Genomic DNA, 25,769 nt, shown 5'->3' on the forward strand with positions numbered 1-25,769 from the left:
ATCAGATGCTCCTTCTGCTAGCTGTTTATTTTCCCCTTCCTCTTGTCTTGACTGCTTACTGTGCATGGGAAGTTGAATTCCAAGTTATGCACTTATTTTACGATGGGTGAAATTTTTGCTCTGCCTTCCTACCACGCAGATATTTCCCTTTAAAAATGCCCAGAGATGAATATTGTTAGAGCAGCAGTTTACGCTGGGGAGCTGTCAGCGAATGTGTAGGAAACAGTTACTTGGAACGATTTCATTACCCATTCAGCTAATGAATCAGAGTGAACACGCTAGCTTTTCTCCTCTTCCCACGCAACAACGAAGGATGTACTTTTTAAATCACTACTACAATTAAGGTGGAGGGATATAATTCCATTTGTACATTTTTAATGGGCACCATTTATTATTTATGTAAAATCAGGTTTAAAATATCTGCAGCTCTGACTTGGCATGGGGTCATGTGAATGCCTTATGTTTCAACACATCCCTAGGAATCTGGTTTTTAGATTTGAAAGAGGATCCTACAGCAACCTTGAACCTGTCATTCTGGGCACTGGACAGATGCAAGGCAGTAGGTCATAAGATGTTGTCATAGAAGGCATTGATGAGTCTAAATAGGAAAAAAAAAAGGTAAAACCAAAAGGTTTGATGTCGCTAGGTGGATGCTGAATCCTTTGGTATATATCTCTGCTGCCTCAGGCCCCTTTGCTTTGCTGCCCAGCCAGTTTCAGTCTTCATTAAAAACCTGGCAATGAGTTAACAATGCATAAGTCCCCATGCCTGGAGTTCTCCTCACTCTGAAGAGCCCTGCAGGACTTCCAGAAAAAAGGCAAAACTGGTTAAGAAGGCCATGACCCAGCAAACAGCTTTGTGCATGCTCCGTTTTCCACGCTCAAACCAGTCAAGTGGAGACAGTAATAAGGTGTGAGGTCAGGGAGAACCTCTCCCCCTTCCCCTCGCCTGGTCAGGTTGTCAAAGGCTGATGGGTTAATCTGCTTCTGGACTTCTTCACCTAGCAAGTGCCTTGCCGCTGCAGGGACTGAAGATATCTGCCGGCTGCAGGGACAGGCTGCTCTTGGCTCGCTCGGGTGCAATCCTGCCCCGGGCCCCAACCCAGAGCCAGGTGCCAGTTGGGAAGAGCTGCCACAGGACCGCTGTTTGGCCACATCTACCCATGCAGAGCTCGGCTGTCGTCTGGCACTGTCGCAGGTTCATCCCCCTTTCCCTCCCGGAGGGAAACTTGCAGTTGCCCTGTGGGAACCAGGAGGCCCTGGCTGCTTTCTGTCCACTCAAATCACTAACAGTTTCCCCTCCTTATCCCCTCCGAGGATGTCTGAAGGTCAGCAACCACGCCGCGCATCAGGAGAGCTTATCAGAGGCATGCGCAGAATACATTACCTGCTCCCAGACAGGTAATTCGGTAACAAAAATGACTGCTGGTAAAGCTTCCCCACGGCTGTGGCACATAAGCAGAGCTGAACTCCGGTCATGCTGGCAGCTGTGATGTTAGTGATTGATGGCTTAATAGCTACCACGCTGACCTTTTAACTGCTGAGCCCAGAGTTCATGCCCATGAGGGGACTGAAAGGTGTCAAGCAGCTCTGCTTGCTTTATTAAGGGGATTAGATGATGGAGAGCAGAACGCAGGTCTGAGTCCCCTCAGGGCATGGGGCTTAATGCTGTAATTGGGATCAAGCCGGTAGGACGGGTTATTGACCTTTTTTCCTGCAGAGTTTGGTGCTGTGACTGATGTGGAAGTGCCTTCTAATACCTAACCATAACCTACCTAGCATGTTTCTGCATCGCGCAGGTGATTCACCTGGTATGGAGACTCTTACCTCGCTGGAAGAGGCCCTTCCCAACACATCAAGCCGTTAGGGACAATGCCAAAGCAAGTAATCTGGGAACGGAAAGGCTTGCCTGAGAGACCTTGAACTCCAAACAGGGCACGCGAGGAAATATTCTGCCTCCCAGTCATGCTCCAGAAGCCACTAACCACCACTGGTACTCTGAAAATGCTGAGGAAGAAGCCTCCAAACCTTGGTGCCCTGAGGCAGAGAGCAGGAAACATCAGACACATTGCTTCTGTCCTTGCAATGAATTCATCGCCTTGGTGCCTCTTCTACTTGGGGAGACCTACATGAGTCGAGGCAGAAGCACCCAGACCAGGAGCTGTGCTAGCTGGGAAAGTGCCGTTGTCGCATTTGTTTCCTACAAGAGGAAAGTTGACCTCCAGCTGTTGGGAAACTTGAGACAAAGCCTGTGTGGAGGCTGACTGACACATCTCCCATCCCAATAATCCTCTGCACACACTGATGGACCTGGCTGTCCCCTCTTCTCTTCTGCAAAGCTTCTCAGCATCCCCTTTAACAGACAAGGTGTGGGAAAAAGACCAGAAGATGAGAACCTATAGGACAGTCTTCAGTCAACCTATGACCTAAAGATACGGAAGATCAATCTGCATTCAGTTATCTAAGCAGAGGATCCCCAAGGAGAGTTGAGTCCTCGCTTTTCCCTAGGGACAAGACAGAAATAACATGACCAGGTTTTTCATTCCTGGCAACCACCATGGACTTCTTGGTACCAGTCACATCCAGCCCTTACACAAATTTCTGATTTGCTACATGAAGGAGCTTCTACTCATCTTCCCACTCCAAGTCAAATAGCTCCTCATTTTCCTTCCTTCTGTCTAGCTTTCCTGCTCAACTCTTTCATTCTTTCTCTCTCTCTTTCTTTCCTCCCCTGTTTTTCCTTCTCCTCCTCAAAAAAAGGTGGGGGAGCTTGTTTTCCATCTTTCATGTAGGATGGGCTCCTAAAAAGTATGGATCATCTGACAGTAAAACTTCTTCTACCTCACCTCACATGGCTTTAGACTCACAGGTTTTTGTCCCTTCCCTTAGCCCCAGTCCTTCATAGTACGGGAATGAAAGGGCCAAAGGACAAAAATCACAAGTGCTTCTTCTGTGGTCGTGTTCTACCAACAGCTTAGCCCAGGAATCATAGGCAGCTTCTTGGAAAAATGAATGCAAGACCTGAGCCGTGCAATGCCTTTTAAGGAGCAGCAAGAGACCACAAAAGATTCTCTTCCCAGAGCCAGCACCCCACTTCAAACGAGTCTGTAAAAGAACACCTTCCCGCCCACCTACCTGCGGTGATGGATGCCAGCCGGACGTAATCAAAGCCTCTGATGAACGGCTCGTAAGGAGAACTCTCCAACACGTTCATGCCTGGGGTAAAAAAAGGACAAGTTGTTGAGAAGGCAACGGAGGCCCCTGAGGGATGCCTGAGATTTACAAAGTTCAGCAGATCTCAGGGTCAAGAGGATGTTGCTCCAATCTAAAGGCTATAGGTGAGTGGATACTCAGAGTCACAGGAACTGATGTGTGGCTGCGGGGAAGAGAATAGGATCCAAATAGCTTTTAAACATATGCCTTGGAGTAGGGCAATGCCTCAGAGAGCTGCCCAGTTGTGACCCTGGATAACTCAAATCCTTGGCCCCTCTATGAGGTTTGGCTCTGAGGACACGAGACTATAACACAGGTTCTTGTTCATGAACAGAGTTAAAACCATCAGCTCCCTGTATAAACAGGGTTTCTATCATCATTCTTGCTATTTTTCTAGATGGTCTTCCCTGAGTCAGTTGTCCTCACATATTTCCAGGAAGCAGGCAAGGCTGTGCATGGGATTGTGGGTGCACGCACAAGTCTCCATATTTATTAATGCCTCTCCCTTTCTTACTTGACGTGGAGCTAACGATCCACAGCTCCAGCAGAAACTTCCCCATCTTAATTCTTAAGTTGCTGGGGAGCTAATTTTATTCAATCGGTGCTTCCCTTTCATCCGCTCAATGGTCTGTAATGCCCCGTCACCCTGATGGATACCACAGAATATTATTGAAGCAAATAGCTCAGTACCATTTCTTTTTATTAGACATTTAGATGGATACGGACAGCGGCAGCAGATGTACTGGCTGGGATAAAAGGACTATCAAACCTCATGCTTCGGGCATATGCTGATCACCAGCTGCGGTCAGGAAGAAATGGCTCCCAGGGTACACAGCCCTGTGCAATTACCACAGGTGCATTACAAGGCAGCTTTACACCTTCATTGAAATATCTTGCATCGTTACTGACTGGAGAGGGGCCCATTTGTATGTTCCAGCGTAGCAGTTTTATGTCCTGATGATATAGCACCTTATCAGAGAATTGTTATCGGGTTGTCATCATGTTATTGTGTCTCCAAATGGGAAGGTGGCTAAACACAGGCGCGCTCAAGAGAAGCAGAGTAAATAGTATGCTTTGTAAATTCCCTGAGCACACACTTCCACGATTGATTTTATAAGAGGGCTTCTAGGAAGCTTTTTACAGCCTCCTGGGTGAGTATGACTGAAAGACAAAGCCCCACATGGAGCACGTGGATTGGCTTCCTTTCTCAGTCAATTAAACCTGTATACGGACTTCAGAACACGTGACTATCATGAAATATATTTCCCCCAGGAAATTAAAACAGGGAAATGAAAGGTCTGGGAGTGTGAATCAGCATTGCAAATGAACCTGGTGCTTGCAAAAATGTAAAGGCTCGGGGCACCAAACCAAACAGAAAAATGGGGGAGAGTCTTGGCAGTCTCCAGTAACAACCCTCTCACAGTCTCCTCCAGGACAGAGATACCAAGCCACTGGGACAGATCCCATCCTGCCTGGCCAGCACCCATCTCCCACTCCGCATCCAGAGACCTGTGCCAGGCTTCTGCCCCTTCCCAGCACCCGCTGTCCATCCTCTCCCAGCTATTCCACCGTTGGTCCCAGAGCAGCGCAAGTCCTCCTAGCACTGCCGTCCTGCACCGCCGTGCCTCTCCAGGCCTCCCCATGCCTGGACTCCCTGCTCTGCCCCGCGCTGTTCACACCTGGCTCTCAGGCCTCTGGGGTGCAGCTAGAGTTCCTCTGCTCAAGAAAAAGAAAAGAAACTGTCCCAAAGTTGGATCAGAAGAGCTTCCTCAGGGCAGGTGTGGGTCCAGGCTGACAGTGGCCTTTGTATCACCACAGCCATGTCCCCTCTGCTGTAGAAGCCGTGTCCACTCCAGAACAGATCTGCAAAGCCTCCAACATAAAAATGGGATGAAAGAAAGGCCATTCGGGAGCTGCAGGAATGATGGAGAGGGACCCAGCTGCATCAGTTAGCAGGACCAGGAGACAGGAGCTGCTTTAGGAGAAAAACAGGTGAGGACGGGAGAGCTGAGCCATGTCCAAAGCTTCAGGCCACAAAGGTCAACGGGGAAAGGGCTGTGACTCAAACTCTTGCGAGGAATGGAGAAGCCAGATTGCCACCTCTTCCCCAGGCACCAATGCAAATAAGTTCATTTGGTTAGCAATTAGGGGAAGGGCTGGATCCTGGGTGGTGCTGAGACCTCTTATTTCCCCAGTCAGTTCATATTGCCGAGCACACCACCCTGCAAGCTCCGGTATTGAAAGCTTTCCAGGAACCTGATCAAGCTGCTCCCATCCTGGAAAGCTGTGCATTATTGTCTTCATCCCTTTTGTTTTGCTTGGCCTTTTGGCCTGTGTTATCACCCCTGCACCTTTCCTTTCAGCTTTCAGCCAGCAGCATTTTATTAATCTATTTTGCAGCCCATGGTTGGAAGGTTCTGTTTTATTCCCTATTTTAATTTTCATGGTGCATAAAATACTCACCAGCTTGACAAGGAAGAGTTATGGTCACTGAGCTGTATTTTTATGATGACTCTTAAAAAATGTCAAAATCCAAACTTTCTAAGTACTGGCTCTGGGAACAGTTTAAACTCCAGGTTGATGTCACCAGCTTCAAATCTTCCCTATCCCAAAGACACTGGGGCACTCGAGATCCTCCAAGAGGGTGAATTTTTCTAAGTTCACAATATTTTTTCTTCAATACCTAGACTTTGTATAGTGTTTCTATAAAATCTCTGGCTCAGAGGGTCTTGGCTAACATCTATTTAAATGAAAATCATACTCTGCATACCCTGCATTTCTTCAGCAAAAGATCTCCAGGTATATTGGGAACATCATGAAAAAGGCCAGACTAAAAAAATGAAAGGCAGAACCTCAGGATTTCAACTTTATTATACTGTCTGCATTCATAAAGGACATCTCTGTGCTGGAAAGAGAATAAATTTACCAAGTCCCACCACATTTGCCTGTCATATTCCTCCTGCAGCTCTGTGCTGTGGTTGTATCCTAGCCTGCCGTGGCCAGAGCAGGCTGGTACCCTAAACTTAGAAAGGAGGCAGAGATGTGCCCCTATAGCCCAAGATGGTCCCATGGATTAGCTGTTCTGTGAACACCCTAGACATCTTGGTCCTTCCCAAAATGAAATTCTAGATAATTTTTCTCTAGGCTCAAAGGAGGTCACTGAAGGGCTGGTTCTTGCCTTCTATATAACGGCCCACATGGTATGAAATTGGGAGAACCCAATCCAAATCCCCCTTTAATCCCAGCCAAGGGGTAAAGGTTCAAATCCCTGTTGCTGGTCAGCTCCTAAGAGTGTTTTAGCCATGGGAGGTGATGTGATAGCACAGGTATATCCGTACCTCATTTTTTTCCACGCATGAAACTCATTTTATATCCTTTGTTGCTGCTCTCCTACTTTCCCCCAGGAAAACTGGCCTCTCACACTCTGCCTTAATCATCCTCTCCCTCTCTGCAATAGGGCATTGCCACCAGCTCAGCCTCTCTGCTCCCTGAGGAAGGGAGAGGCTGGAAGCAGCTCCATTCAAGGCTGGGAAGTCAGTCGTCTTCCAGTTACTGCTGGTGGTCCTTGCTTTCCCCAAAATGCCATTACTGCATGGATTAGTGTATCCTAAAATGGGAAGGGATCGGACAGGGAAGGCCTTTCTGCCCTCTACTTTGGTGCTGGGGAACTCTGCAGAAAGTCAGTATTCCTTGTAATACTTCCCTTTTAGGAAGACCTGAAGGAAATGAGCCCCCCTCCATTGACTGACCTTCCATCAGCGTGTGGTGGATGCTCCAGTAGACGCTCAAGCAGTGCTTCTCCTTTTTCATGCCTCGTTTGCACTTGCAGCCATACAGCTGGCTGGAGAGCAGGGCCGTTACCGTGCTCCGGCACTGGTTCTTGGCATCCGGGCCCAGCTTGTTGGCTCCGTTGCCCGCAATGCACTGCCGAAGGGTCCTGAATTTGGAGCTGCAGATGGGGTCATTGGTACAGGACTCTCCTGCTTGAAGGCAGTCCCTGCTTGAGCTGACAGCTTCCGCCATACCTTCTGCAAGAGAAACGGAGAATGGGTGTGAGATGATGGAGCAACCCCATGTGGGAAATGAGTTGCGCCTCTCATGGGCTGCACCAGGTTAGGATGACCATCTTCACACACAGAGATGGAAATTCCCCTCATCACCATACACCCTACAAGCAATAACCCTGCTTCTGAAGTCTTTAAGCAGGCAGATCACATGGTGGTCTCCCCAGCGGGTCAGCTGGAGAGTAAATGCCTGGGCTTACCCATCCTACTCTTGAATTGCCCTCCTGGTAGGACTCAGAATAACTGGCCACCCAAGTGTGCCGCAACTCTGCCCAGCAGCTTTAGGAAGGAGCAGGAGCAGGCAGAAGGAAATCCTAGGGATGTTACAGAGACATGACACAACCTGCAATTTCACACCTCAGCCCAGCCCTCTCTCTCATATTGCAGCACCGTCAGCAACAGTGAGACGCAAGTGTCCTTCTGCACCTGAAGCTGAGGAGCCAGAAGGACAGACTCTCCCTCTCCTTGAGAGAGAGCCTCTCCAGGCCTTTCGCTTCCCCAGCTCTCTTCTGCCCTTTGATGTGAATTACAACACAATCCTACCAAGACCCCAGTCTCACAATTTTGCCTACAACTCTAAAAAGCCATGAATGGTTCTGCATGGGGATGCTTTGACACGGATCCAGCCCACAGGTATCCCAGGACTTGGCCCTTGTTCACTGTCACCACCTCTTCAGTATTTGCACTGGGAGGGGAGGTAGGGGTCAAGGACCAGGCGAATTGCACTCCTCCTGGTTGGTGAGGTGCTCCAGAGCACGTTGACATGAACCAGGCGTGGTTGCACCATGCCTTGGGGGTGTGACAGAGATGCAAACCTGGTTAATGGAAGGGGAGAATTGGTCTTAATGCCTATAACACAATTTCAGATCCTGCTGTACTGGAAAAGCATAAACCTCTGTCAAGACCTTAAAGGAGGATTTCTCAAACTCTCCCCAAAGGAACTGCTGGTCCCTAACATTATTCTGCTTCCCTCCTACTTCAGAGGGTAGGCGGGATGGAGGGCTGGTAACGCTGGGGGACATCCCTTGCCTACACCTCCTGTGACTGTGTGCACTTCACCCTCTGTGAAAAAGCTGGAGGCCCCAGGGCTTTCTCTAAGCCACTCTTAAGGGCTCTAGGTCTTGAACATACATGGCTGAAGATGATGGTGTGGCGAGAAATCCCACCTTCACAAGGTGTGCAGGGACACCAGTGACACAGGGAGAAAATCGTGCTGAGTACAGGCAACTTCCAATCTTTGAGGATGTCTAGTGTCTGCCCTTAGTGAAAACTGACTCAGACAACATTAAAAATCCTCTCTTCTCTGGGAAGATGTGGGGCCCAGATCTGCATCACGGAGAGCTTCATGAGATCCCTCCTCTCTCCAGGAGTCTATCAACTTCTGCAGAGTCTCTGTTTCCTCCTTCCACCTGCTACCTCCCATGCCCTGAATTTCTGCATCCACCCTAACTCTGCTGTTCTTCCTAGCTCACATCTTGAGCCCAGGATATCGATTTCTCTTCCCACAGCAATCGCAGTGTGTTTGGTTAGAAAGAGCTGCTTCTGTTGCTTTTGCTGATTACAGTAGAATGCAGCACTGGAGTTCAGATATTTCAGTTATGTTTATTACAAACTTTGGTGAACCCGCCAGGTGGTTTGTCCTGAAATGGCCCAGTAGAGTCCCAAATGCAAAACCTTTCATCAGCCTCCAAACTGTTCTGAAGTGGCCCATGGCCAACACCAAGCTTTCAATTGTCTCAAATCTCAAAACACCTCAAATCTGAGTTCTGCTACCCCGTGTTTATTCAGAGACCTGCTTTATTTAGCTCTCAAGACCTTTTTGGATATGCCAGATGTGGAGAGAGAAACTATTTCCAACATGTAGGAAATTCTGCCTTGGGCTGTTGTATCTTGAATTCCGAAATCAAGGAACCAGTTTTCTTGAAACATCATTTGCTTTGCAATTTCTCTGAGATCTGTAAAGTGAGCTGAAGTTGCAGTCTATGCTTTCAGATACTGTTGAACTGTTCATGCACTACATTTCTAAAGAGACTCCGTAGAAAAAAACTTGACTCACGTTCCTAATTGAGAAAAGCAGGGGCAGATTGTGCCCTGCCTCTCTCCAAACAGTCTCCTCTGGACTAAGATAAAGCAAGGCAGATTTCATTCTAGAAGAGATGACTTTGTCAGTGTCATGTCAGCAGCTAGAAAAGTAGGTTAAAATAGAAATTATGACCCTCCTTCCCCCTCTCTGCTACATGAATTGCAGAAGATACTCCCCAGGACAGTTATAAACACAGCCAGCCTGGAAAAGCTGTAAAATACTTTGGGATCCCACTTTAAATAAATCAAGCAGATTGACCATTTGAGAAATTTTCCTGCAAAATTTTAAGTAAATATATCCTCAAGCTGAGTCTTGCTTCATAGAGCAAAGGCCAGGGGTGAATATTTACAGCCCAAGCCGAAAGCATAAAACAGCCCCATTCAGACATTATGACAGAGGTGCTTGAAGCAACTTTAACTGGAGCATCACGAACGACCCATTCTATAATCATGTCACTTAAAGACCAAATCATTCAGGGGCTTTTATTGTTAGCAATGTCTTTGCAACTGAGACAACATACCACCACGTTTTTCTCCTCACACTACCCCTGAGAGAGTAATTTTATGCAACATTAAGAGAGCGTCTCTCGGGGAAAAAAATCTCTGTGACTTGCAAAATAGATGGTGCTTCCTAACAGGCAGGGACAAAAGCAGAATCAGATCTTCTCTCCCAGAGACAGAATGGCCTTCAAAAATAGCACCTTGAAGACTCTCCACTGTGGGAATTGTCTCCACCTCTGCCCTGACTAATCTCAGGTCAGTAGGGCTTGGTAGAGGCATTGGGTTGTTTGGGGCTCGGGCTTTTTTGTGCCTCTGCTTTTCTAATAGCAGAACTTCCAGCTCCCTCTGCTCTCTTTAAAAGGCCATTTGTCTGGATTTTTATTCCTCGCTTGCTGCCAATTTCACACTGTTTACAGTGGGCAGATGGGGTAATGAGTTTATTTTCACATCCTGTTTGTAGCTATATTCCACATCTGTTTCTGATCTTGCTTACCTCAGTGACACTTGCATAAAGCTACTCATAATGTGTAACAGTAAGAAGAAAAATCTAGCTCTTCCCCTTGCCTTAATAAACCCATGGTTCTTTTTGTACAGGTATCTCAAAGTGACTTTTTTTTTTAAACACGTAGATCTGACTCTTCTCTAATGAGACCATTTCCTTCGTCACTGAAATGCAGCTGTGTCTGGGGTAAAGAACTGTGAAGGTGACACTACATGTTAGTCTGGAAATGGCATACAAAATGTTTTGTCTGACGCATCAGAGTACCGACACAAGGCCCTGCCACTGTGACTTTCTGATCCCCGCTGCAGCAGTAGCTGGGTTTCGAACGCTTTGGGATGCATCACACCACTTCTCATGGGAGCTCTGGGTCTGATGTTCAACCTGGGGATTTGGAATTCCCCTCACTCCCGGTTTTTGTATGTGTAAGAAAGATGTGAATCTAAAATTATTTTACCACCTGGGTCATGCACAGTGCTAGGGACTGATGAATACTGTTTTTTATTATTTCCAAGACAATCTGTTGACTTGTTTGGTGTTTTATGCTTGCTTTTTACAATATCTGCTGCTTAGAGGAGAATAACTACCGAAAATCTCTAACGAAGTGGCAGAAATGGCTTGTTGTCTTTTTTTGGTTAGCTGAAAGCCTTTTATATAATTCTTCCTAACTGTTCCACAGAAGGGACAGCAGACAAAGAGGAGGATGCAGGGGTCATGTTGGGCCTTGCAAGGCCGGACAGTTCATGGCCTCAGGTATCTCAGGCCAGCTGTGTGCAGAAGCTGGAGCTGGTTTTCCACTCCCCTACCAGCCTTGTTTTGCTTGCAAATCTGCTGGCTCTCTTCACGCTGGAGTCAGTCTGCCAGCCAGCACGTAGGCAGCGTAAACACCTGGGAGATGACACTGGATGGGGTGCTTGTGTTCTGTGATAACGTGACAGCTGCCTGCAGAGCATCTCACCATGAAGTAGATGCCCATATGGTTAGCTGCACAGCTCTCAGGACTCCATGGGGTGTGATTTAGTTGCCTAAACATGTTCCTCTAGTGACATTTGAGATGCCCTGTGAGCATCCCACCTGGCCTCCACTACCTCTTGCAGAACATCTCAGGTCTCTCACAGGTGCTATATTATAGCTGCCAGCCCTGTGCGGATGTGACAGAGACCCTAGCACATCTCAGATGGCTCTAGCTATCCATGGTTGGTCAACAATAATGCCGCTTAAGGTAGGTGTCTTGTCTGTGAGCTGAATCCCACCCATACGGATGGGCTGAAGGGCCGGTTTCTCTCTGTGGGCTATAAGGAGCCTAGGGGACCTACTTGAAACACAGGCATCTATAATATAGATGTCTACATTTGGCCAGATGGAGCCCATCCTAATAGGCCAAATGAAGTTAAATCTGGGGGACAGATGTTGGTGTTCACTAATAGGCAAATGCTTGCTAGCCAGAAAATTTCAGCTTACCCAGAGCTGTCAGAAATAAGCTGTTACATACAGTTGTCCAGGAGGGAAAAAGAATTGGAAAGAGAATCTGGAAGGAAGCCCCAAATATTCATAAGCCAACATAAATTATGCATGAATGGGCCCAGGCGGCTAATGCACTGCTAAGCCTTGTTTAGACTATGCTTTCAAGTCCTGATTTTACCCTCAAGGGCCCAGGATCACCTAAGGAGGTGCCATACTGATGGTCTTTTCCAAAACCTGCCAGAGAACAACATTCCCAGCAGATCCCCCCGTGCCTTGTCCAGAACTCGTTGCTGTCATCCAGATTTCGTAGTGCTCAGCAAGCCCCTTTGGGAAGCTGTTTCCCAGGCAAGGGAAGTTTCCTTCCCTTCTGCCTGTCTTCTCCTGTGCTTAGTGCATGCTCAGAGCTCCAGCATTACGAGCATTTCAAGGGGCTGGGACGGAGTCTATCAGCCCTCATCGGAACTAGGTGGGTTTATAGACATGACATGCACATAATGAAATCCCACAGTGCAAATTGTCCTCCTTTTCCTAAAAACTCTTCCTGGTCAGTGTTGGGGTGAGGCGGGGGAATTTGCCAAGAACACCTCAGGAGTCTGATGTCTGCAGGTGTCAGAACAAAGCCAGAAAGTTCAACCCAGCAGCATGTTGCATATCTCCTGCAGACAGTAAAAATGTGCTGCCTGACTCTTTCTACCTACATCTCTGACCCTTCTTCCCTTACTTTAAGGTTATAAGCAATCTTTTGCCTGTATATGCTCAGGACTTTAGGTACTGGGATTTATAAATAAATGCAGTAACATTCACTAAGCGTTTCTTTCCCTTCTAATAGCTGATCAAAATAGAAAATAATTTACTCATTGCACTGGATTGAAACCAGAAGAAACTAGACCCATTCCTCTAATCTGCATTCCTGCTTATCATGAGCTAATACATTCCACCTAGATACTTTCAAAGAAGCCTGAAACTTTAAATGCCCTGTTGGTCAAGATCCCCGCTGTGACAGGAAATTTATTAAGCAAGCTGTGACCCATCCTCTAGTGAAGTGTCTTTTGAGGTCCAGCGGTAGGGATACGTGCTTCTGAATTTTAACCATGACTTGTAGAGATCAATGGGAAGATGTTCATTGACTTTGATGGCAGAGGGGATGTTCAGCTCTAGGCAAAGCACACACACAGAGATAACTGGAGTTGTTGGAGTCTGGAGTAACTCAGATAACGTGAGTAGTCTGAGTGCAAGGAGAAATACCCACATGAAGGTAAAACTTTTTCTGTTGGGCCTGCAGGGGCAGAGGACTCTTCTTCCTTGCTCTTGTGGGGCCGTCACACTGGTCGTTTGGCATGATGGAGCTGCACAAGTGTGATGAGGAGCAAAAGTTTTTGGTGGGAGATTCTCTGCCCTGTAGGGACTTACACTGCAAAGTGAGTGTGAAATGTGATCCCTAGAAGTGTGAAATGTGACTGCTACAACTGTTAAATGAAAGTATGAATGAGTTAAGGAGGGCATGAAGAGTGGGGTTGGAGACATCTGCTGAGATGAGCTCAGTAATCCCCAGTTTGTCTTTGACAACCCTTCTCATCTGTAGCTCAGTTAGCCACTTACCAAAGAGACAAGCATCACTCTAACTTTGCTGAACCACGGAAAGGTGAAGCAATTTATTTGTTCCCCAGCGAGTCAATGACTAGAGCCTTACAGGGAAAAAGGCACGGGCTAGAGCATTATTCGTTGGGTTGTGTCTGCAAGCTTTTAAGCTGAAAGGAAACCCTGAGCCCTCTGAGTGCCTCTGGTCTGGCAAAGTGACATTGTGCCTCCATCACCCGAGAGGAGAAAAGAATATGTCATGAAAACTCTCAGGATAACTTGGGGGGAAGTCTCCCTGGATATCATTATTCTCCTAGCCTAACACATCCTTTCTGACAAGGCTTCAGCCTTCATTTTGTAAAGATGCCTCTGGAACGCCCTGTCCTGCTGGACTGACTCAGCCAAACTAACCACCGACTCAGCTGTAAATAATGTTTTTATGCAGTGAAGATGAATATCAGGCCACCATATGACCTGGTTGTAAATAGTCATGCACCTATTGCAAGTAAAATTCATCCAGCTGACCAGAGAGAAGGCTAACAGTTCAGAGCACCCACGAAAGTTCAAATCTGGTACGCACCCTTTTGCAACGTGTACCCTGAAACGCACATTCCACACCAAGGCAGAAGTGAGGGCAGTGAACATGACCCATGGCACATTCACTGCTTGCCAGAATTTGGGGACATCATGATATTGATATGTCAAGGGGGCCTTAGTCCCTAATTTCTGGTCTGACGGAGCTGCTTCTCCCTATTGCAAAGCTAAACAGCTATACCACAAAAAGGAGCTGGAGCTATTAGTGGGGCTTGTGGTCACTAGGATCTTAACACAAATGCCTAAAAATAAACATCAAAGTTCTGTGGGATAACTGAGCATCTCTGCATTTCAGCCTGTGTCCGTACCACGAAGCTAAGAGTGCATCTAGCAGTAATCTGTAAGGACAGTTGTACTAAAGAATGTGAGGTCTCTGGAGAGATCTCTAAGTACTTAAAGGTATAAGTAGATACATGTAAAACCACCAGATGCAGCTAAATTTGGCTTTAAAATGTCCTGGCCACAGGATAGAAACACAAAGATTGTCTGTTGTGACACAGCAAAGCAAATTTAGATATAAGACAGCTGCCTTTTAGGTCTAACTCTGGGCTGGTCTGCTCCACCAACTCATCTCATGGGCCTCGTTTCCCCTTTCTGACCTTATTCTATGGCCAGAGATGTCCTTATGTGCTGCACAGGGCTCAGACCTATGCCTCTTCATCCAGAAGGTAAAGATGAGAAAGGCCTTCCTTCGCATGCCTTCCTGTGAATTCAGGTCTGGTATTTGGCTATTGGATGCTATAGAAAGCATAACCCAAAGAAGGGCAACTCAATGGGAACATCAAGAATCCTTGAGCCAGAATTAGCTTTATTCTTTCTATCGGGCTGATTCCAGGAAAATATGACAGGTATCCTGTCTCCAACAGCAGAATGCATTATGCAGTTTCTTGGAGAGATGTGGCACGGTGAGGCAGTATTAACTGGCCATAACTCCAAGGACAGAAGCACGCAAGTTGCCTACATCTCTTGGAGAACCTTAGTCTGATCTCTTGCAAAGTCAGAGAGCAGGGAAGAGAGAATGTGTGTGTGTGTGTGTGCACGCGTATGTGTGTGTGAAGGGAGGGTTATGGAAAATGAAGTGACTATTGTTTGTGCCTAAAATTTATTCAGGGAAAAAAGCAGCTGATGGGAACATATACAGACTTTACAGCTGAGGTACTAAGTGTATTGCTTTGAACATGTATTTATTGCTGGCATTTTAAAGCATCTCTTCCTGGCATATCAAAATACTTCAAATGAAAGCTGCCATTGACAGAGAAGTCATTATCACTTCAATTGGCTCTGCATTTGGATGAAGTGAGAGTGATCTAAAAAGAATAGCAATTGACTCTAATACCCCACAAGCAGCTGAATTGCATTTGCCCTGTCCAGCACTGAGACATTTTCTCTTCCTCTTCGAAGTCCTTGAGAAGAAAGTGCAGTGCATTAGAGCGTGATATCTCTGGAGCACGAGGGTGAAAGTAACAGTCCCGACGAGGTCTTTTTCTAAACGAGATCTGGCTGTAGCAGTCCAGAAGATGGAAATCCATCCCCCACTGGAGCAGGGGAGGATATTTTTAAACAAGTTGCCATCCTGAACTGTGGCAAAAAGGGGCAATTTTAGATTAGAGGCAGGACACTTCAAAAAAAATCCAATTATAATTGCAATGTTGATGATTTGCTTTGCATCAGCATCAAGAAGTCAATGATCAAGATCATCTGGGGGGTTCGACAGAGAAGGGAAATAAAAAGTCCCTGTCCCAGCTGCAAGTCTAAGAAAAGAAACAAGTGAAGCATTCTGCCAGCAAATGCAGGAAGCACAGGGCAAGGGTGGCACAGCCTGATGCAGAGACATCTAAAGACAAATGGAGGCCTGTATACAGGGGAACTGGGAGAAATACAGGCTATATTTGAGTCAAATCAGTACTCATGACATCGGCAGCATGCTAGATGCTTACATCAGTCTCCCACATTTGGGTTAAAAACTCAAGTTCATTACAGTAACTGCACCAGGGCTGATCCTCCAGTCTTTAGAGGAAAGAAAGTGCTGTGGGGTCTAGCTATTAATGCAGATGTTTCTCCAGTGCTTCTAATAGTCACGTTTTCTGTTCTCAGGAGAAAGAGGAATTAAGTGAGTACTTCTTAACTGTAGTCACTGCCCTGTGAGAGCCCAAAGAGCCTAGTACTGAGTTGTTTGGGGTTTCTTAGAAGCTGAGACCTGAAACAAGGTTTAGAACTAAAATATTTAACGGACCTGTATTTCAATAGGGGATTAGAGGATGTGCTGTTGACACATTCTCTTGGTCTCTTTTTCCTAGATTAACCTGAGCATTTGCCCTTTAAGTGTCCCCTTTTTCAATCATAATTTTTTCTTGCATTACAACTTATATAGGCCGTCTCAGTTAGGTGCAACATGTCTTTCAAGGGCCCTGTGTTTTGTGATCTTCCCAGAGGGTAGGGAAAGGATAATGGGATGTTGGGAAATTGCCTGTGGATTGGATTTCTTCACTGGGACATTATCCTGTGTGGATATGTGAGTTTCCTCCCAGAGTCTGAAGCAGCTGAGATGACAAGGGGACATGCTCCAGGCATTTGGTTTAGCATAGGTTCAGCTCCTGTACCTACCTCTGGGACAGGGATGATACTCTGTGCCATTCCCTTTGGAAAAATTTGTGTCTTGAAAGGAAGAAAGAGTGAAAAAACATGTCCAAAATTCGGGACTAAATAGCACCCCAAATACAAGGGTTTCTACCCTGGAACTGTGCTGGCCATATGAGCAGCACCTTCAGCCCACAGAGCCTGTAGTAACTTTGCTCCTTAACTATCATTTGATTTTGTGCTTTTTTAAATTCTTTCTATACATCTATCTATCTATCTGTGCCTCAAGGTCAGTTCAAATTCCCAGCCTCAGTTTGAATGAACAAGGCAGACTGGTTCTTAGCTTCTTAAGCAAAAAATCAGCCAGTAATAGTCTGTACCTTAAAGGCTGTCTTTTCAAGTCCAGCAGGGTGAGATACAGGTCTTTTTTGGAGTTTTGCTAGGGTTTATACACACACACACACACACACACACACACACACACACACACACACACACACGTATATGTATATACATATATATGTGTATATATATGTGTGTGTGTGTGTGTGTGTGCAATTTTTTTAACCCACTTAATTCCATTTTGCATCAAATTATTTGTTTGAGGATTTCCAACATTCACCATCTCTTCCAAATTTTGCAGTCTTGTCAATTGAATAGGGACATTTATAAGGCATGATCATGTCTGGAAACCATATCTGCCATATAAAGATTTACTGTTTCTTATGAGATATCTGAATAGAAGATTCCCAATAATACAGTCTTTAAGTATTCCGGATGGTCCAACAGCTCCACCATATCTGACCTATCATCATTGTTTTTTTATTTGAGGTACAGATTATTGGGAGATTTTGCACATTTTTATTTTCATCTCCATGTTCATTTGTGGCCAATGCAATGCATTTTTCTAGATCTCACAGATTCTATAAGATATGTGAGACTAATATTTTTGTCACTACTGATTTTTACATCTATACACTATACTACCAATTACAGAAAGCTCTGATTTGAATTGGTATGTCATTCCCCAGCCTTCCTTCAGTGACGGTATTAATAATTTTCTGCAATGTCTTGCCTTTTGCCATGGCCTCCAGAAATTTATTCTCTATTGTGTCTGAGACTAGAGAATTCTTTTTCATCAGATTTACATGCATTATGTCGTTCTCTACATATTTTTCGAGAACACACTCATCAAATGCTCTCAGGAGCGTGCCTGCTCTCAGCTCTTGTTTTTCTGGTTTCCACACAATTCTCTAACCATGCAGGTGCAGCTGGCACACAACAGCTAAATACCTTTCTACTTTCTGGGAGGTGAATTAGCTGTGGAAACGATGAATTAGGGGGTCCGTTTTTTGTTTGGATGTATTTTCCCTAAATGAATACATTTGCTTAGCATCTTCCACAGCAAAGACCAGATTCTCCCGTTGTGTGTTAGGGATGCCATTTCCAGAGGGGCTTTGAAAACCAGTGCCACCAGTCTGCAATATGCACAAGAGTTTCATCACCCTGTCCTATGTCACCTTCAAAGGGACTTCCTGGCCATGTGGTTTGTCTCTGTGTGACACAGCTTGCCAAAACTCAGGTGCTTTCTTCTCTTTTTGACTTTCAAAACTCCCTGTCCAGGCTGGCAGTCCTGCTTCATTTTGAGTCCTTCTGCATAAGATCCCAGAAAGATGAATTTTCATCTCAATTCATTATGGGAACCAAACTCCACAAATCTTTCTTATCTGTTAAAGCAGCTTTTCTGTAATGGCTTGGCTCTGGCCAGAGTCTGTGTGTATGCCAGCTCACTTGTACTTTCTCACAAATATTTCATGTTTCCAATTTTAAATTAGATTTCTCTTGCTATGTCCCATTTCTTGACCCATTTCTGCAGCCTTTTGTTGCCTTCCTCTTTTGCCTCCCTCCCGCCATCTTTCAGGATACCATCAGAGTGTATTGCAATGCCCTCATTTCCTTCAAATAATTCTTGCGCTTTTCTGTGAAAAGTCCCAAGAACATATTCAAACCCAGAGGGAAATCTGTATAACCAACATCTCCCATCAGGGGCAATGAAAACGTAGACTCTCAAAATATTCTCTGTCAGGGCAATTTGCAAGGTCCCAAGAGGGGCATCTAACAGCATTAAAAAAAGAAAGAAAGAAAAAATTCCAGTCATTGTCCTGAAAACATCTCCTTTGGCACGCAAAGAAAAGTGTTTCCTCTGAATATTCCTCTCGAGTTCTTCGGGATCTCTAATCTCAGTCTGAAGGATTTGTCCTTCTTTCCTACTGTTCCCAGGGGCAGACACTTTGCAGTAGCTTCTATTTTTAAAAATGATTTCCAGTGTTAGCAGATAGTCCAAGCCCTTCTCTTAGTTTCTGTCTCATGAACAGAGGAACATTTCTGGAGGCTGAAAGCACTGACTGTTTAGGATCTGACAGCACAGATTTGTTCACCAATGCCTTGTTCACCAACGCCATTAAAGACATTTTAATAGTTTTGTGTTTCTTGGTTCCTTGTCCAGATTACTTATTTTATTCACCTTAACTTAAAAGTCAAAAACTCACCAATCACTTGAATGAGAACCTGCTGCACTGTCTGTGAATTTTATCTTTCAGCTTCATGAAGTTTTAGCTTTAGTTTAATCCTTTCTTCACACCAGCACTCTTCTTTCCTGGTCTACACTTCTTTCAAGAGTATCACTTTCCCTGAAGATCATGCTCCTGATACCATACGGTTTTTCAGATTCTTTAAAGACTTTAACCTGAAACAGAACTTACAATGGCAAAAAGGGAAACTGTAAAAAAGTTTGCCATCTCTATTGGTCTCTGACTGCAGTCAGTTCTTATGGAGGAGCTGTTAACGAACATCCAGTCAATGAAGCTGGGTTGGAGGTGCTGAGATGGCTCTTTGTGCTGTTTGTCCATTCAGGCACAGGTGCATATTTATAAATCACAATATGCACAAGCACATTTCTGGCATGCATGTCTTTGGATTCTCCCTCACTGAGAAAGTGAAGTGCAAGGCCCTGGATTTCTGTTACGGCCCAAGCTGGGACATGTGGTGGGGTAATGAGATGGGCAACGGTTCCAAAGATCCTTTTAGTCTTTGGACCCTAGGGACCTAGAAGGACCCTTTTGGATGAGACCTTCAGAGTGATACCCAGGCCATGTCCTGGGCTGTCTCACCACACTCTCCACAGAAGAAGAGATTTGCCATTCAAATATTGGTTTTAAATCCCCTCTTTTCCACACAATTGTTTACGCAGAAGTACGTTTTCCTAGATGTTGCTGGTACCTGTCAGGGAGTCTATGGATGTTAATCACAAGAAATAGCAGAAAAATAAGATCTTTATCTTCCCAAGCTTCATCAAGAACCAGGTCCCAAATGTGCCAAGGACAAAAAAACCCACTCTTTTTAAAAAATCAGAAGGAGGAACAAGGTGATTGTAGACCAATCAGGTGGATAAGGCTGGCCAGCCAGGTTAAGGGATGACATGGCATGGTTTTACTTCTGCAAGCTATTTGGCACAGATCCACATGACATTCCCATAAAAACAGTCTCTGTGAAATCACGGTAGAGTGAGTGCACAACTGCTCATGAATACTGCGCTCCAAGAGGAGTAGCAGTAGCTCATTTTCAGACTAAGAAGGTCTTCGAGGGTCTGTCCTTGGTCTAATACTATTCAGTATTCTCCTAATGACTTGGATGATGGAATAGAGAATAGATTTATGTAATTAGTGGTTGACAGAAGACAAGGGGGGTGGTCACAAGCATTTTGCAGGACAAGACTGGAATTTAAAATTATCTTGATCCATTGAAGGCAGTGTCTGAAATCAGGAGGCTGACACTTAGCAGAAACAAAAGTAGCAGTGAGGGACACAAGTACAGGAGAGAGAAGTCCAGCTAGGGAGTGGCCGGGTAGACAGAAGTATGGGAGACATGGCCACAGAGTAGGAATCAATCACAGGCTGAACAAGGAAAAGCAACAGGATGCAAAGCAGCAAACTCTACATCTGGGACAGGAGACGTGCATATTTGGCATAGGAAGCTATTATTCTGCTCTTAGCTCCAGTGAGGCTTTAGCTGGAGTTTGGGTTGACCTTTTTGGCTGAACAACACATGTAAAGGAGGATGACAAGACCTCAGAGGAATCTCATGAAAATAATGTGTTTTTGTAAGCATGATGTGAGGAAAGGTGAAAAACCTGGGCTTGTTTAGTTTAGGAAGAAGGCTGCAAAGAAACAAAATCAGAGCACGCAAAAACGTAAACACGATGGTTCAGAAGTGGACAGTGACAGATAGCACTCCACCAACGCAGGATGTAAGATGAGAACTAATTTTGAGTAAATGTACAACAAGGGAGTTGTAGTTAGATATTAAGAAAAATTTATATTGGAAGTTTAAAAAGTTGAGCAGATTACGGAGGATTTGTTTAATCCCCAGTGGTGGAATCATTTACAGCAGCATCTGCCAGAAATGGCTCCGGCACCCTCCTTTCTCTGCTGGAGCAGAAGGTTGTGTATGTGTCTTCCTGTGGCCCCTTCCTGCTCTCTGTTACTATAACACTGTCCGGTTGTGATCACTGAAGGCCTTGTGGTTGGTATGTACTTGCAAAGTGAGAACAACTGTCTCAAAATCAAAGAAATCACACTAGAGTCAGACCCAAATGAGAGGTGAAGACTGTGCAACTGTGCAGATTCAGGTTCTCCGCGCCGACCAGAAAAAGGCATAGCTAAGCCAGGGTTAATCAGCGATAACATCACTGAAGTAATTGAGAAGAAGGCATGTAAAACCAAAATGAAGAAGGACCCCTGATAGGATTGCTGTAAAAAAAGGAAGAAGCAATTCCTCCTCTGAGGATAATTACGCTGACTAGTGGTTAAGGACTCTCTTGGGAAGCAGAGGATGTGGGTTTGAAAGCCCTCACGTTGGGGAAGAGCTACAGCCACTGCACTAATCCATGAAAGACAAGTGCTGTTTGAGGCCAAACTCAAGAGTTCTCGGTGTGTTAGGCTGCACTGAGCATGGCAGTTGCACCTCTAGAAAATCTAGCTCTTTGGATTATCCTGGAAATGAAAAATGGAGAAAGTACTGACTCAGCACAAGGCTTTTCTGGGTATGTTTGAGAGCCCAAAGTTGGGCAGGTTGAACCTGACCCAGAGAACATCCAGGTCCCAGGAGAGATGGCAGGATGTTTTTCCATTTGCATTTGGCTTTCTGAAACACTTTCAGATTTGTGAGTGCCTCTGCCCTGTTCAGCAAAGTCTCTTCAGACCTGGCCAATGCTCCCTAAATATCAGCTGCCCATCTATGTAATGCAGACAGTAGCTCTCCCCATGCTTCAAAGGGCTCTAACGCAGCTGTTGGAGCTCTGTAGCTAACCATTAGCTATCACCAAATGTGGACACTTTACCACCAAAGCAGTAGAAAGGTGGCAGTTTTTTTTAAAGAACATTTCAGCACCTGCTGAAAGTCCCTGTCCTTCTTTACTGTCCTTGCTGAAGGAGAGAGCTGAAGGAGCTGCTGACCAAGGGCAGGCTGGGTCTATTTGCTCTCTCTGCACCCTCCTTCACCTCGGTACCATTTCTACAGGCTTGATCTTAATTCAGAGCACATAGCATCCCCTTTTCCACTGATGCCAGTAGCAAAATAAGAAAAATGCGTTCAAAGACAGAGGACTTGGTACATGAAGTTCAGCAAGCAATCTGAGGGAGCTGTGATGCCCACGGCATCAAACAACCCTTCAGCCTACAAGCATGTCCATATTGTTGGTTCAGCAGGAGCCTGGGCTTGTTCTCAGGTCATCATTCATACTGTAGAGAAGCGAGGAAAAAAATTACATTTTCTTTGTTCAATCACTGGCGTTTTCTGGATTAAGAAAGACTGAGGATGCTGGGTTTGAACTAATGCCAGACCAACAACTGTTAACAAAAATGGACTGTATTTGGATCATGCCTTTAATGGTTTCAACCCACTTTTATCTATCCTATACATCATTACATATAACTAAGCACTGAAAAGCTATCCAGCCCTGCCTAGCCTGCAAAAACCAAGAGCATCCAAGACGGGCCAAGACAACTGGGCAGACCTTGACCATTCACTGGTAAGAAGTGAATCTCTCCCATTTTTAAAGGATCATTTATCAATGAACTCCTATCTTAATGTACCTCTTTAAAGCACTTAAATGACAATGCGTTCTGCACTACACTGTTATGACAGAGAACCCAGCCATATGTCAAGCAGGAACTGTGACCCCTTTTTGTGTGATTAAGTTCCTTTTTGTTCCACACACTTTTTTGTACATGATTAACTGGTGAATAAAAAGGCTCTTTTTATTTTTCTTTGCAAGGACTGAAGCAATTTTAATCATATATAATTCAACACTTGCTATGCGATTTGCATTCCCTGCTTTAAGATGAATTTGGCACTAAGCAAGCTCTCAATTATACTCCCCCACCTCTGTTTTCTCTGGAACTCACAAAATTCATTCAAACAAAGCCTAAACCCCCCTGAAGTTTTATGAAGATGAATGACAATTAAAATCAGGAAACAGAGATCCCTCTCCTGACTCTACAAAACCGCGGGGTTCCAAAATATGTTCTTCAGTGTCATTTTTCCAGGCAACTTTGGGTTCAAAGACTTTTGGGTGCAAGTATATATGTTGGTAGCGTCCCAGACCATTACATGTACCTGTTGTTCCTTATCCTACAGCCTACTCTATTTATTTTTGTTTCTGACACTAAATGTTGACCACGAAGGCTAGAGTTTGCAAGTCCAAAGAGTAAGGCAGAAACTGAGACTAGAGAAGGAAGCCAGGCTGGAACCACTGGACGAGTTCCTTGCTGAAGAGGACAGGCAGTCCTTTGGCAGAAGGCAGTGATAAATGAGCACTGATGTAAGAGAGCTGGAGTTTAAGTATCTAGCCACATACTATAGCTACATGTACATATGTATATATATAGGTGTTTTATATGTAATGTATAGATGTATTTTACATATTATACACCAAGCAATCATTATCAATATTAATATCAATATGGAGAGAGCTTTCATTAACCACAGAGAGGGACTGGGGAGTCTCGCTTAGCTGTGATCATCCCCAAAGCCAACGAGACGGATGTGGGAGATATAAAATGAACATAGGGTAGGAGAGCAGGGAGGGAAAAGGCAGACTGAGTTGGAGGAGGGGAAGGACTAGGGTCTAAGGTGATAGAAGTCCTCATAGTACCCTCTTGCTGAGCAAAAATATCTGTGAAAACTAATGAAAAGAGTGTATCCTTTGTTGTCTTGTGCTTCTCCTCTACCATTAAGGGCCCTGCTACTGCTCTTCATTACGCTCTTGGCTCTCATAGCAGAAGCCTGGAGAAATGATATGAACCCTGCAGGCAGCGAGGAGCGGTAATCAGTGCAGTTCTGTGTAGCAAACTCTTTGAATACTTGACTTTTTCAAAGACCATGGGAACTTATACTCAAACAAACAAAACTCTACCTTAAAATGATGTCGAGGTTATAAATGCAAAGAGTCAAAAGCTGGACCATGCCGGGACTAATGCAGAAACAACTAAATACACCCTTCTCATCCAAAACCAGCATGGTAATATGATCTGTATTGATACAGTCACATAGTAATTCCAGTCTATGTAGTTAATACACCTTTCCACACAGGAGGGTTTCTTATTATGTATGTCTATATTGCCCAGAGCACCGGGGGCTAACTCAAAGTTAGGCCCAGGGGTGCTACTGTAATAGTCAAACTCGGGTTAAAAATCTACCTTTGGAAGCAATGCACGCCTCATATTTGTACCTTGTATAACATTTAGTGTGCTACACAGAGCAGTAAGAAGCGGCACTGCAAGATCTAAGCAGCTTTAGCAAGTCTTTCCAAATACATGTCATAAAAGGGAGAGCGAAAGAGATATTTTATCTGGCTAACTGTCAGTAATAAAAGGCTTCAGACCAACGTGAAGGCCACAGAACAGGGAAATGCAGTGGAGACAAATATGAGATAAAAGGGAGAGAGAAAGAGTGAGAGAGAGAGGAAAAAATGGCCATGTCTCAGAGTTGGTTCCAAAACTGAGATGACAAACCGCTTCCCCTACAGGCGCTGAGCTGAAGCAATGGGGAGGAGTCAGGAAGAAATGGGCAGATAACGAACCACTGGAGGCAGTGTGTTAAAGAAAAAATTTTAGAAAAAGAAAATAATCCTCAAGGAAATGGCAAATATTTAAGTTCTTTGTCATGGGAGGACTGTATAGAGGATGGAATCCATCTTGCATTCATTCACTTCTCCCCATCTGAGCCAAGTGTCTACATTTCTATATAGGGAAGGGAGCCAATTAGGCACACGTGAGGGCTTAGTGCCATTTGAGGTGCTCTGGGGTATCTGAGACACGAACAGGACTGCCAGATGTGACACGGTCCTGCGGGAAGTCTGCGCATTTCTGGAGCAGCAGCTGGAGGCCAAGCAGGGAATTAGGGAGGGCAACTTACTCAGCTCTTGGTGGACACGTATCTAAAGTTAGAGGGATACGAGTCTTGGAGTTTAATCCTGGTCACATAGGAACAGGATGTTTGCTCAAGGTACACTCAAAGAGAGATGCTGGGAAAATGTAAGTCCCAGGTGTTAGATTTGGCCAAACCAGGGATGATTAACTTCATTGCTTCGTTGTCAGGGGAAGAAGCAAGCTGATTAAAGACAAGACTGCTGGTCAGCATGATGAAGTCGGGGGCCAAAGGGGGCTGGTTTCTGGAGGAAGTTTGAGAAACATTGTGGTAGAGGTTGAGAGTGTGGCTATAAAAAAGAGAAGGGATCGTCATGGGCTTTTCTCTTACAGAATATGAGACCAGTCAATAGGAATGCAGGACAAGACTGACAAATGCTACCGTGTGTGTTAGGAATTAAATAAAACATCTGGAGCAGGTGAGCTAGAATCAGAGACTGCTTATGGGGGGGAGGGCTTTCACAGTGCAACACAGCTGCAAAGTGCCAGCAGTGTTATGTCTTATAAAAACTGGGTCCCCCAGAAAGCCTGAAACATAGAGGAGGGAAATAGCATTCTAAAGTCATGGTGTCTTCACCTGAGTTAGACCTGCATTTATGTCAATTACATTCCTTCGATCCCAGAGATCCCAGGGGATGGAGGGAAATTAAATAATAATGTGTTATTAAGGAAGGTTTAAACCTTCATGCGGAACTTACCCCTTATGCCCTCC

The 25,769-nt window shown here is 45.1% G+C and overlaps 1 protein-coding gene across 1 annotated transcript in view; it reads right to left on the bottom strand.

Annotated features, from left to right (window-relative positions):
- GFRA4 (GDNF family receptor alpha 4) overlaps positions 1 to 25,769 on the bottom strand; it is an 80,720-nt gene that overhangs the window by 14,674 nt on the left and 40,277 nt on the right. The window contains exons 2-3 of the mRNA XM_026121815.2: positions 6,962 to 7,240; positions 3,135 to 3,215 (exon numbers count right to left, since the gene is read on the bottom strand). Coding sequence (XP_025977600.2) covers positions 3,135 to 3,215; positions 6,962 to 7,240 — 360 coding nt within the window. The remainder of the gene's footprint in view (positions 1 to 3,134; positions 3,216 to 6,961; positions 7,241 to 25,769) is intronic.

This window comes from Dromaius novaehollandiae, chromosome 4 (genome assembly GCF_036370855.1).
Source record: "Dromaius novaehollandiae isolate bDroNov1 chromosome 4, bDroNov1.hap1, whole genome shotgun sequence".
Classification (NCBI taxonomy): Eukaryota; Metazoa; Chordata; class Aves; order Casuariiformes; family Dromaiidae; genus Dromaius; species Dromaius novaehollandiae.